The 14,738-nt window shown below is 38.8% G+C and overlaps 1 protein-coding gene across 3 annotated transcripts in view; it reads left to right on the forward strand.

Annotated features, from left to right (window-relative positions):
* cttnbp2 (cortactin binding protein 2) overlaps positions 1-14,738 on the forward strand; it is a 152,503-nt gene that overhangs the window by 106,827 nt on the left and 30,938 nt on the right. For all 3 annotated transcript variants that reach the window (XM_033038305.1, XM_033038308.1, XM_033038307.1), the window contains 4 exons: positions 690-769; positions 2,924-3,010; positions 5,916-6,015; positions 12,687-12,845. In XM_033038305.1, coding sequence (XP_032894196.1) covers positions 690-769; positions 2,924-3,010; positions 5,916-6,015; positions 12,687-12,845 — 426 coding nt within the window. The remainder of the gene's footprint in view (positions 1-689; positions 770-2,923; positions 3,011-5,915; positions 6,016-12,686; positions 12,846-14,738) is intronic.

The following is a 14,738-nucleotide window of genomic DNA, read 5'->3' on the forward strand; positions in this document are numbered from 1 at the left end:
CCTTTCTACAGCAGTACAGTGAAAATAGAAACTGTGTTTCTGAGTGTTCCTTAGTGGTTTCCTAAAGCTGAAACGTATTCATTTATTGTTCATATTACCCATCCTGCTCAAATGATGTCCCTTAATCCATCGAGAAACATCTGTTTTGTGGGAATTCAGTAAATACTTTGATATTATATTGAATTATTATCACTTGCTTGTGTCTTATTGATTAGAGCAATTTATATCCTATCTCCACAATGCATAAAGTTTTAATCACACATGTTTAATTAATACTAGCCTAGTTTTTTTTCTTAATGTAATTTGTATTTTTTGATATATGGGAATAATTTCATTAGGAATCTCCCGATCGGGGTTCTAATGTCCAGTAAAGACTTTCATCATGATGAGAGTTTTATAAAAAAGTGGGTACCAAGGGAATCCTTGACGACTAGTCTCACCACACATGAAATCATTTTTTATGTCCATTTGCTTTTATCGTAGAAAATGTTGCAAAGAACATCCAGTGTTTCTGTAAAACTTGTGAAAGAAAGTTTCCATTGTGTATGTCCTGCATAAGTTCTTCAGTGTTGTTTTTGACCTGGTACCAATGTTGTCATTCTTTATTCTTGTCCTTATTGTACTTCTCTTACACACTGTGCAGGCATTTTTTTTACATTTTGTACTAGTAATCCGTTCTTTTTTAACAGTTTTACAGGAAGGATTCCTCGATAGCAAAGCTTATGCCTCTCTCATTCCTGTCTGTATACTTCAGAACTACCTCCGGCTGGTAAGAGTACATTAATATTACAGCACGTAGAATTTTTCAATACTTGTTTAGTATTTAATATGCAGCATTAAATTGTGTATTTTTATTAATTTAACACGACAGTTATATGGGTATATGGATAGGAAATATTTAGAGGGATATGGGTCAAACACAGGCAGATGGGACTAATGTAGATGGGCATCTTGGTTGGCATGAACGATTTGGGCCAAAGGGCCTGTTTCCATTCTATTGAAACTGGCTCTAATAATGATAAATATATTAATGGAATTTAATTTGAGTATCTATTTTGATTGCTAAGCTCAGTTATAAAAAAGGACAACTTTTTTAGATCATTGATGAAAACTATTATGTGTAGCCATCTGATGTGTAAAATAGTGTAAAATCAGTCTGAAGAAGGGTCTCGACCCAAAACGTCACCCATTCCTTCTCTCCAGAGATGCTGCCTGTCCCACTGAGTTACTCCAGCATTATGTGTCTATCTTTGACTTAAACCAGCATCTGCAGTTCCTTCCTACACAAAGAGTTCACAAAGGTATTTTCAGAATATATTTTGTAAAATCTAGTATTGAGTATTTTCTTTTGCAAATATTTTGCAAGTCATCCAATGTAAAGGGAAGCCATTGGTGAAAAGGAATTTACAGGGAAAACATTCAGTCACCCGAGTTCCTTGTTTTTGGTAGAAAATTAGCTTCCAGTGATTTGATGCAAAGCTAATCCTTTCCAGTTCAATAATGGTTAGAATGGATAGTATCTGCTAGAGACTTTGTTACCTGACAAGAAAATGTGTCATTTGATGTTTCAGTTTTTAGAGAAGAGGTGAATATAGAAATAGTAAAGAGTGAAATGAAGGATGTTAAGATTGAAATGAAGGGCATTTCTAAGAGTGATGGGCATTGCTATGGATGAAGGGGATACTTTAGATTTATTTTTAGGGCCAAAGGAAAACAACATTTGTATCCTGCAGTGTTAAGATATTTGAGGGAGGGAAAGGAAATGGCTGCAGAAATTCCACCCCAGCAGTATTGAACCAGAGGCCTGGAAGACAGCTGATACAGATAATGACTCTTAACTAATGAACGTGCTTTATCTTTAGTACCACTCCACATTCAGGATTTCAGTTGTACTTGCATTCTTGACTATTTGGTTCCTCAAGCTTGTTTGGCCGATCAGGTTCAGCAGATCTGTGGCCTGGCATCAAATACCCGCATTATTCCAATGACCCTATATCTTTGCCTATGAAACATCCATCAATATATGAAGTTAACAATTTGCGTTATGGAAGAGGTTTCCAATTTTTTTCACTTCATTGTTGAAAAGCAACCAGTCGGAGTAGTTTCCCACATTTTACATTTTCAATTCCCTTTAATATCGTAAACCTTCAGTCAGAAGGTAAAATGTCAATGCCTTCTCATTTTGCTCATTGACTTAATTTTTTTGATTCAAAGAGACGGCATGGAAACGGGCTCTTTGGCTAGCCGAGTACATGCTGATCAGCGATTACCCGTTCACACTAGTGTTATCTCACTTTCGCAACCACTCCCTACACACTAGGAGTATTTTACAGACTAATTAACCTACAAGCCCACATTTCTTTGCGATTTGGGAGGAAACCGGAGCACCTGGGGGAAACCCAAGTGGTCCCAGAGAACATGTAAACTTCACACAGACAGCCCCAGAGGTCAGAATTGAACCCTAGTCTCTGGTGCTGTGTGACAGCAGTCCTACCAGCTACACCACCGTGCCTTCATGCTTTCATCGACAATGTTAGAAATCTTTGTGTCTTCACCAAGCCTGCAAATGTAATTGTGTATGGCATCATCTACAGTGCATTCAGAAAGTATTCGGATCCCTTCACTTTCTCCACATTTTGTAACGTTACAGCCTTATTCTAAAATGGATTCAATTCATTTTTTTTATCATCAATCGACACACAATACCCATAATAAAAAAAATGAAAACAGGTGTTTAGAAATAGCAACTAGTATCCCAAGTCGTTGCTCTGGCCACTAGTTGATTTTTCAATAAAAACATTTGTTCAAGTATGAATTCAAGCAGATGACATTTATCTGAATTATCATTTTTTTTCAGTGACTGATAGAGCTGATCATTTGTAGCATTTTCTGTGTAAACCTTTCATTTGAATTACCTTAACAGGTTGAACGGTATCACAATGTAATTTTCCATGGGCCAGTGGGAAGCTGTCAAGACCAAGTTGCTCATGAAATAGCAAACTGTATTAAGGTAAATAGATACCCTCTGAGACATTTCATCACATTTCTCTGCATTGTTATGCATTTTGAACTCAAACGACGTTTTTATAGTAGGACAAAAATGTATGTATGAATAGACAAAACATATCTATGTTTCCTCATCTAACCTGCTCAACCTATGTGGAAGATATTTAGGAGATTTTGTGAAAAAGTGTAGAATTAAGCACTTCTACCAAAGTCTTAGTTCCTCATTGGACCATCTATTATTTTTTTGCCTCAATCCATTTTTAATAAACTGAGCAATCTCAAATATAATTGTGTGTGAATCTTGTTCAAGTAAAACAAAAATAAGGATGCAGGTAATTCGAGTATCAGATGTAATGTATCTCCATTTATACTCGTGAATTATATCCTTAATTTTGGGTATGCAATGATCACCACATTTTTGGAACAAATTAACATTTAATACAATTTGATTTTTCTGTTGTATTTTACATTGGATGGCTGATTTGTTTTTGTTTGGTTGGTCAAACCATCAAATTACATTGAGAATTTCCATTAATTTGCCCATTTATTAAAGCTTCAAGAGCATAATTAAAACTTAACCATTTTTAGCTGCAGGTACAAAGGTAAAATGCATTTTTAAAGTGTTTCGGGCATACATTTTCCAGATTTACTAATATAATTTTAAAATCAATTTCAGTAACTTTATTCACAGTCGGAGGACTGATTATTTTTTTTAATGCTTATTTTTGTGATAAATCTTTTTTTAAATTAGTTGCGTAACCAAAACTGCAAATATATCACAAATGTTAAATAACGTTTATATTAAAAGTATTTCCTGAGTGCTTTCATTCACTGCAGCTTTTATGGTTGTATCTGAATGAGTTTTGCTAATTAGTTTGAGTGAGATTGTGAAACAAAGCCTTTCGCAAAGCATATGGTTTTGAACATGATATGCCACAGTAACACTGATTGCACTCAAAATGGAAATTCCAGTCACCATTATTCGAATGATATACTCTATCCATAGTCACATTAGTTATGCAAGCTGCTGTTCATGTGTTACGTCTTCCCATTGAATTTAGAATTCATAAATAACACTGTTTGCATAAGCGATTTCCATTTTAACAGATAATGCTGACAGCCTTATTAGTAATAATGCCATTTTATTTTTCCTTTGAACGATGTGCATATTTTGAAGATTCAAAGCATACATGACAATCCCCACCGGGCGGCGATATTTGTAGTTCTGACAGAATAGAAAAACAGACGTAAACTGAATCACTTATGGATTCAGCTGTATGTCTTGAATCCAAAATGTAATTGTGGGACCAGTCTTGCTGACAGCTTCCATAGAGAGCACGACAGCATATTCCAAACTCTCCTGCCTGCACACTGTATTGTAGAAGTATGGAATGTACTGGGCACATCTGACTGCTTACACCGACCAGGACTTGCCATCGAGTGTGCCCGGAATCTGTAATCTAACCCACTGATTGGCCAGATACGGTTTGTGTCTTCTAGCTCTACATAGAAACATAGTTGCAGGAGTTGGCCATTCGGCCCTTCGAGCCTGCACCCGCAATCACTATGGCCATGGCTGATCATCTAAAATCAGTACCCCGTTCCTGCTTTTTCCCCATATCTCTTGATTCCTTTAGCCCTAAGAGCTAAAACTAACTCTCTCTTGAAAATATCCAGTGAATTGGCCTCCACTGCCTTCTGTGACAGAGAATTCCACAGATTCACAACTCTATGTGGTGAAAACGTTCTTCCTCCTCTCAGTCTTAAATAGCCTACCCCTTTTTCTTAAACTGCGACCACTGGTTCTGGGCTCCCCCAACATCGGGAAAAATGTTCCTGCATCTAGCATGTCCAATCCTTTAGGAATTTTATACGTTTCTATAGGAATCCCTCTCATCCTTCTAAATTCCAGTGAATACAAGCTCAGTCGACCATTCTTTCATCATATGTCAGTCCCGCCATCCTGGGAATTAACCTGGTGAACCTACGCTGCAGATCCTCAATAGCAGTAATGTCCTTCCTCAAATTAGGAGATCAAAATTGCACACAATACTCCAGGTGCGGCCTCACTATGGCCCTGTACAACTGCAGTAGGACCTCCTTGCTCCTAAACTCAAATCCTCTCGCAATGAAGGCCAACATGCCATTAGCTTTCTTCACTGCCTGTTCTACCTCCATGCGTACTTTCAGTGACTGATGTACAAGCACACTCAGGTCTCGTGGCCCCTCCCCTTTTCCTAATCTGACATCATTCGATAATAATCTGCTTTCCTGTTCTTGTCTCCAAAGTGGATAACCTCACATTTATCCACATTGTAATGCATCTTTCATGCATCTGCCGCACTCACCGAACCTATCCTCGTCACCCTGCAGCCTCATAGTATCCTCGCCGCTCACACTGCCACCCAGCTTTGTGTCATCTGCAAACTTGAAGATGTTACATTTAATTCCCTCGTCTAAATCATTCATATATTTTGTAAATAACTGGGGTCCCAGCACCGAGCCTTGCGGCACCCCACTAGTCACAGTTTTACATGGGCAATAACCAGCATATTTAGTGCAATCAGTGAATCAGAAGTGAATTTCTTCAGATGATGTGTAATCCATTCCTCCATTTTGGACCGGTTGTCATGGTGCTTAAATTTCAGATAAATCACTTTTACTGCATTCTCCACAATGTGTCCGTAATACGTTGAATCAAGTTGCAGTCTTTCTAACTTGACAGGAGGGTTATCTTATCCAAGGTATATATTTGCAGTGTTTACAGTGTCTGACCTGTCATTTAGATCTAATCTCCCTCCACCTAAGAGGAGGATACTGCTTGTAAATGTGTGCCATTGATATAATTCCTGACTGATTCAGATGCTGCAGTTACAAGCTAATTAACCCGTATCTTTCGATTCTTGCAGCACAAGCAGGAAGCTATTGGTTCCAGCTGTGAAATAATACAGATTGAGATGGAAATTAGTTTGTCAAAGGACCAGCTGGTGGAGCTGTTTATTCAAAGTGGTAAGAGCTTTGTAATTGGAATCAGCACCCGATGTTGAATTAAAAATGTTGCAAAACTGACATAGAATACAGTGAGGATTCTCACGACTGAGCTTTTGAAATAATAATGGTGATAATAATTGTATAATGAAATAATAATAACGCCATGATCGCTCCAGGAAACGAACACTAACAAAGGTTTTCACACTTGTGTCATTTTCCACACAAGTCTCAGAGTTGCAGTCACCACCTAGCATCCTTACGACCGGTACCATATGCAGTGTCCTCCATCATCGCGAAGGGGAATCTCGTGAAATTATCCAAACATCGGGAGTTCTGGAATTTTTCCTGATGCTTAATACCTTTCTTTCTTTTAGTTACATGCGCAGCAACTATTTTTAAATGGTGCACTGCCATAATTATGGCTCAGCAAATCATTTTGTTCTGAAAATATTATGCAGTTGTCTTGTACAAATGTTTTGAAACAGGATTTATTTTTAAATTAATGAAGAGGCAGCTTCCACTTTAACCTGAAATTAGACACAAAAAGCTGGAGTAACTCAGCGGGACAGGCAGCATCTCTGGAGAGAAGGAATGGGTGACGTTTCGGGTTGAGACCCTTCTTCAGACTGCTTTAACCTGTTCAGTGCCACCCCTGTGTATACTCGGGTCATGGCCAATTATGGAAACAAAAACGTGGCAGTGAACAGGTTAACCATGTGTTCATTCCAAACTACATATGGCCTTCCCTACAATGTGTAAAAATTGCTTCATGGTCTGTCAAACGTCTGTAATGTGACCGCTCAGCCAGCTTGGTGACATCACAGCTGCCGGGCACCAGGGGTCCCCTTTAAATAGAAGCCTGACGGCAGCAACCTGCGGAGAAAGGAGGTTTCTTGCCAGCGACTGCCGAGTCTCCGTGGGAAGCTCTCTACAAGGTCCCCGCCAAGTGCTGTTTCTTTGATGCTTGCTGCAAATCCTGATCGCCACTTCCCATTATTTGTGGGTAATCCGCTTTGCCTGGTTCAGTCATTTCACTCACAACCAAATTATGGAAACGTCATCAAAATTAGAATTTCTATTCATCTGAGAATAGAAACATAGAAAATAGGTGTAGGAGTAGACCATTCGGCCCTTCGAGCCAACACCGTCATTCAATATAAAAATATCCAGTGAATTGGCCACCACTGCCTTCTGTGACAGAGAATTCCACAGATTCACAACTCCTGGGTGAAAAAGTTTTTCCTCATCTCAGTCCTAAATGGCCTACCCCTTATTCATAAACTGTGACCCCTGGTTCTGGACTCCCCCAGCATCGGAATCATTTTTCCTGCATCTAGCCTGTCCAACCCTTTAAGAATTGTATATGTTTCTATAAGATTCCCTCTCATCCTTCTAAATTCATGTGAATACAAGCCCTGCCGACCATTCTTTCATCATATGTCAGTCCCGCCATTCCGGGAATTAACCTGGTAAACCTCCGCTGCACTCCCTCAATAGCAATAATGTCCTTCGTCAAATTAGGAGACCAAAATTGCGCACAATACTCCAGGTGTGGTCTCACCAGGGCTCTGTCCAACTGCAAAGGAAATAGGCAATGTTTCGGGCCGAAATGTTGCCTATTTCCTTCGCTCCATAGATGCTGCTGCACCCGCTGAGTTTCTCCAGCACTTTTGTCTACCTTCGATTTTCCAGCATCTGCAGTTCCTTCTTAAACAGTTTTCTTGTGTTTTGTATAACAGTTATTTGACATCCTAACAATTATTATACCGATTGAGAAATGTCTGAAGGAGGGTCTCGACCCGAACGTCGCCCATTCCTTCTCTCTAGAGATGCTGCCTGTCCCACTGAGTTACTCCAGCATTTTGTATCTATCTTCGGTATAAACCAGCATCTGCAATTCCTTCCTACATATCATACTGAATGCCTCGGCCTATTGAAAGCAAGCTTGCGAAATGCTTTTTTATAACCCTATCCATCCATTCGCCATTTTCAGGAGCTATGGACATCCTCCCCAAGGTGTCTCTGCACATCAACACTCATAAAGTCCCTGCCATTTTCTCTATGTGTCACCAGGATTGAACCTCCCAAAGACATCACCTCACACTGGTCGGGATTAAATTCCAGCTGATAACTTTCCAGCTGACCTATGTACTGCTATGTGCTTTGACAACCACCTTCGCTATCTATGACTCCAACAATTTCTGTGTCATCTGCTAATTTACTAATCATACCACCTCCAACGAAGGTCCCAGCACCAATCTGTACAGTACACCACTTGTTACTCATTTCCTCTCGAAAAATGCCTATCTACCACTATCCTGTGCAAACTATCACCAAGCCAGTTAGAAAGGAAACAGTTCAAAATGAACAAATCGGGCACAAGATACACTTGTATATGTAATTTAAAAAAAATCTCAATAATACTTATAAATGTTAAAGCTCTCTATATTTTGAATGTTGAACTAAAAGGTTAGAAGTTCATTTAATGGCCTAATATGATTGAATTGTGTTACCGATAATTTATTAGTAACATCTGAATTCAGTATACTTTTTCAGCTAAATAAATTAAGTAGCACAGTTAATGATTTACTCCTGAGAACAAAGTTCATTCTCTTTACATCTTGACTGATGTTTGTTCTTGCAAAGTTTTAACGACAAATCAGCAAGCGAAAAAAATAACATATATCAAGTCAGAAGGCACAAAAACAGGCTCTTTGGTCGAATTCTATGCCGATAAAGATAACCCATCCAAGCTATCCCATTTGCCCACATTTGGCCCATATCCCTCTAAACCTTTCCTATCCATGTATTTGTACACATTTATTTTAAAGGTTGTTTTTGTACCGGCCTCTGGCAGCTCGTTCCATGTGCCCATGTGTGGAAAAAGTTACCCTTCACGTTCCAATTAAATCTTTCCCTCTTCATCTTAAATATATGTCCTGCTGTTCCTGATTCCACTATCCTGGAATACAGGCTACACGTATTCACCCTATCTATTCCCCTCATGATTTTATGCACCCTTATAAGATCATCCTGCAGCATCCCGCTGGAGGAATAAAGTCCAATGTACCCAATCTCTCATAGCTTAGGCCCTCGGGTCCTGGCAACATCCTCGTAAATCTTTTCTGCATGCTTTTCAACTTAATGGCATCTTTCTTTTAGCAAGGTGACCAAAACTGTACAGGACCTCATCAAGGTACAATGATTTTCACCCAGAGAGTTGTGAATTTGTGGAATTCCCTGCCACAGAGGGCAGTGGAGGCCAAATCACTGGATGGATTTAAGAGAGAGTTAGATAGAGCTCTAAAGGCTAGTGGAATCAAGGGATATGGGGAGAAGGCAGGCACGGGTTATTGATTGGGGACGATCAGCCATGATCACAATGAATGGTGATCGAAGGGCCGTATGGCTTCCTCCTGCACCTATTTTCTATGTTTCTATAACATAATGTCCTAACTTCTACATTCATTTCCCTGGCTGATGTAGGCCAATCTGCCAAAAACCCTTCTTCACCACCCTGCTATGCCACTTTTGAGGGGGTATGTACTTGTACTCCTAGATCTTGTGTAGGAAGGAACTGCAAATGCTGGTTAAAACCAAAGATAGACACAAAATGCTGGAGTAACTCAACAGGACAGGCAGCGTCTCTGGAGAGAAGGAATGGGTGATGTTTCGGGTGGAGACCTTCTTCAGCTTCTATCCAGAGATGCTGTCTGTCTACTCCTAGATACTGCTGCTCTACAACACTCCCGATGAACCCACCGTTCTCAGAAGGGCGAGCAATATTTTTTGTAATTTTATATTCTTATTCAAATTTTCAGAATATGAAATGCTACAAAACTAACCTTGCAGTCTTTAAAATATAAACGTAAAAGTTAACCACATATTCCATATTGTCCTATAAAAGGAATATTCTGTGAAGGCAGTTCTTCAGTGCAAGGTCAGCATTAAATAGGGTGCTATATATAATATATATAATAACTTGTATTGATGTATTTATCATTACCTTTCTCCTTTGAAGATGCAATTCTTAACAGAAAGCTTTCATGTCAATTGAAATGGTACTGTGCTGTGCGTTTGAATGGCAGATTCTGGTCCCATTTATTAAATTTGCTGAAGTGAAAAAACTTCCCTTATTTTTGTCTTGTTCAAGAAGATAATATAGAAAAAAAATAAAAACTCTTCATGGCACAGTACTATTTGGCACTTTTTGAGTTCCATTGCAACAATGATCCCCAGCTGAAATGTAACTGGGACATTGCAGAAAGCATAATGGGACTGAAGCCAAGTGATGTAATTAATAGACAATGAGTGAAGGGTAACCTCAACCCATTTTACCCATTGGTGAACAGTAGGTCACTGACGTATTCCATCGTAAATCGTCTATTGTGCTACTTTACGTAAACAGCCTTATAAGCCATAAACTATTCTGAAGAATTTCTACATAATCTAAACATAATGTCTACATTATCAAACAATGTTTGAAATCCAAATGCAACTTGTTTAATATTCTGCATTTTCTTTGCATAAAGAGTTGAATGGCTGTGATAAAATCTGTCAATTGGTTGAATTGAAAAAGCAATAAATGATTTAAAAAAAAAGTCAAATGGACATGCTTCATGGATGGTAATGAACTAGGTCATGATGAAATTGAAAGTGATGGATGACTATTACTAGACTCGATACACAATGTGTTGACTAATGTTCAGAGATACAGAAGGCAAACAGGCCCTTCAGCCCACCAAGTGCACGCCGACCATCGATCACCCATTCACACTAGTTAATGTTATCCCATTTTCTCTTCCACTCCGTACACATCAGGAACAGTTTATTTTTAACAGTGGCCAATTTACCTACAAACCCACATGTCTGGAATGTGGGAGGAAACCCATGTGGGCACGGAGAACGTGCAAACTCCAAACAGACAGCACCCGAAGTCAGGACCAAACCTACTCTTGGTGCAGTGGTCAGTAGCTCTACCAGCTGCGTCACTGTGCTGCCCTATTTAATTGCTATCTTGGAGGGTACCAAGCTGAATACACGGTTGTCTAACCAAGGGTGACCTGAGTGGTATCTAACATTATGGTCTCCAAGGCATGAGGAAATATTCAGAACTTGAAAAAAAAAAAAATCCTTGATGCTCGAAATCTAAAATAAACCCAGGAAAGGCTAGATATACTGAGTATTTCCAGCAATTTCTATTTCTACTTTACATAATCAGGACTGAATATTGGTTGGTCCAACACATCAGATGTGAAAGAGGCTGGAGAAATGTGGACTCTAACTTTTAAATGGAACAACTCAAACAAAGAGGTGTTCCAAATAATATTTAATGTATAATATTTAGTGCACTATTTCCTGTGTAGACATTGGCAATTGAATAAAGAGCCACAGGTACAAATTAGTGGAAAAACTGGTGTCTGATAATTTAAGTTTTGGCTAGAATTACAGAGACAAACCTGTACTAATTGTAGAGGCAAATGAATTGTGTGATGGGGGAAATTGTAGGTTTTTCTAAACTAATGTTGATTGAAAGGTATTATTCGTATATTGTAATTCAATGCAGCCAGTAAAACAGAAATATTTGTATTTCTATATTTTAATTTTCACATGCCTGCGTGGAAATAACATGCCTCTTGTATTTTGAACACTGAATGCCTTGCCTTCTTTCACTTGGAAGGGTTTCCTCCGGGTGCTCCGGTTTCCTCCCACATCCCAAGAAATGCAGGCATGTAGGTAAAGTGGCCTCTGTAAAATTACCCCTCATATATAGGAAGTGGATACAAAAGTGGGATATATATATATATACATAAAACTAGAATGGACAGGAGATCGATGCTGGCCGTGGACTCGGTGGGCAGAAGGATTTGTTTCCGGGCTGTATCTTGCTTGCACTGATTCAATCTGTTGATTCGATTTCTGCTCATAGATTTTATCTTTTTATTAATCAGAGATAAGGTCTAGCTGACATGTTATTGATGTTCTCTTTGTATTCAGCTGAACTATTTTGTTAACACTCTTGCTTCATTCACTGACTTCTCGTCATGGGTCACATAATAAACAATGGCTTCCTTGAAGGGCCACTTTGGGGAATGTTTTAATATGTTTCACAGCAGACTGATGAAACATGCTGTGTCTTTATTTGTCACATAGTGATCTTCTGATTTCAACCAAACTATAATTGTGTTAATAAATTATTGATTTGTCATCTTAATACTGAGCCTCTGGTGGTGAGAGTATTGAACTCTTAATTTAAAATTCCACCACAAACCAAACAATTGTGAAGGTCAAAAAAACAATGTATGGATCACAAGCAAAGAAAAGGCTGGCTCCTAAATTGCAGTATTCGTACTAAAAGTGTTTTGAAACAAGGGCGTTGATAACTTACTGCCACAAGGTGCATAAACATATTTGAGTTTCTGATTTATAAAACTACTTTAAACATCTGAATTATGGAGTAACCATTGTGAGTGCTTCACCCATTTGTTTTAAATATTTTATTGTGCAGTTATTACACTAGTTGTTAAAGTAATGAAGTTAAATTTAATCATTTATGAAATTTCTGTTTATTTCTTATTTTGTGTTTCGCTTCTTTAGAAAATTAGAAATCTTAAATTGCTTCCTTTTTATTCAATTTGTGCAATAATCTTTTCTAACCTTTTTTACTCATTGCATTTAACATGTTCCAGGTATCTTGGTACCTTTGAGACAGTCTTTTGTAACAGAGAAGGTAACTGTTGTCCTCTTGGAAAACCTGGAGATGGCTACTTCGCTTTCAGAGTTTCTGGGAGAACTGCTGGATGCTCTAGAAAACCGGGGTGCTGAAAATCCCTTCACGTTCCAACATGGTACAGTGTCATGTTTTCATGTTTAGTAAATTTGTATAGATAATGGTGGCACAACAGTAGAGTTGCTGCCAAACAGCGCTTGCAGTGCCAGAGACCCAGGTTCAATTGGGTGCTTTCTGTACAGAGTTAGTACATTCTCCCCGTGACCACGTGGGTTTTCTCCAAAATCATTGGTTTCCTCCCACGCTTCAAAGACGTGCAGGTTAATTGGCTTGGGTTTGTATACTGGGTACAAGTGTAAATTGCCCCTAGTGTGTGTAGGCTTGTGTTAATGTGCGGGGGTCGGTGGGACTCGGTTTCTGCGCTCAACTAAACTAAATGACTTGAACAGTGATAAGCTAACAAGTTGAAGCTTTGGGATTTAGGGTTGTCAGTATGATGTGGAAATGACAGACTCTAATTTGGGTCATTTCATGGCACCACAGAGGCAGCTGTTTATAATTTGCACCGTAGGAGGCTGCCCTACATTGGCAGGTCTTAAAGGAAGCACATGCTGCATAGGTATTTGCAAATGTCATTGTGACTTCGCAGATAGGTGGTGTCACATGCTGTTCCCTGCTCTGAATTTCAAGCAGCCTCAAGAGTCTACATTTGTGTCAGTTAAAATTAGACTTGTATTTATGGTTAATTTTTGAGGTCAGAAATCAAATGTAGCACAAGGATCTTGGAAGCTATATTTAATATTTGTCATCGTTTGTCTACAGTGTCATTCTGCCTCCTAAATAGAAAGATAGTCATTTGCTTGCTTATTGCAACATGTTTTTTAAACACTCATTTAAAGTAATGCTGAAACATTGTGGTAAATCACAAGTCTTTTCAGGCAAGAAGTACCCAGTGCTATTTTGCTGAGCAGTTCTACAGATTTGTAATTCTTGCATACACCAAACTTTCTGAGTAACAGCGGGCAGCTGGGTGTTACATGCTTGGCAGGATTGCAGAGTTGGTGTTTACCTATTGCCTCCTACATCGCAAATTATAAACAGCTGCCTCTGATGTGTATCCACTATGTACGGGACATTGTGATTGATTTTTCTTTCAATTGAGGTTTATTGGTATCTCCATTACCAGTTTCTCATTCCCATTAAACTTAAAAGATTCACTAGCACTTGTAATATTACCAGTAATTGCAACATGCGCAGTGACAATATTAATACCTATGATAGAAACACAGGCCAATAATGGACATTGCACAATAAAATGGACATTAATAGTAAAGAAAGTAATTTCCTCCAATATACGTTGCTACAGTTTGCTCTAAAATGAAGACCTTAGATCTAATGATACCCGAAATACACCTCAACATTAATAATTATTTTCCTTTATTTGCGCTGAATGCATCCTAGTGGTCCTTGGTTGTTAATGCAGAAAAGCTGGTTGTGATCCTGGATAAGAACAAGCTATCGATAGAAATGTAAATCCTACACATTAAGGACAATTTACAATTCTTACTGAAGCCAATTAACCTGCAAACCTGAACACCTATGGAATTTTTTTAATTACTTAAAAACCTTTTTTTTTCAATAGGTGCAAGTGTAGGCCCTTCGAGCCAGCGCCGCCATTCAATGTGATCATGGCTGATCAACCACAATCAGTAACCCGTTCCTGCCTTCTCCCCATACCCCTTGATTCCGCTAGCCCTAAGAGCTCTATCTAACTCTCTTTTGAATGCATCCAGTGAATCGGCCTCCACTGCCTTCTGAGGCAGAGAATTCCACAAATTCACAAATCTGTGTGAAAAAGTTTTTCCTCATCTCAGTTCTAAATGGCCTACCCCTTATTCTTAAACTGTGGCCCCTGGTTCTGGACTGCCCCAACATCGGGAACATGTTTCCTGCATCTAGCGTGTCCAATCCTTTAAGAATTTTATATGTTTCCATAAGATCACCTCTCATC

Source organism: Amblyraja radiata, chromosome 19 (genome assembly GCF_010909765.2).
Source record: "Amblyraja radiata isolate CabotCenter1 chromosome 19, sAmbRad1.1.pri, whole genome shotgun sequence".
Lineage (NCBI taxonomy): Eukaryota > Metazoa > Chordata > Chondrichthyes > Rajiformes > Rajidae > Amblyraja > Amblyraja radiata.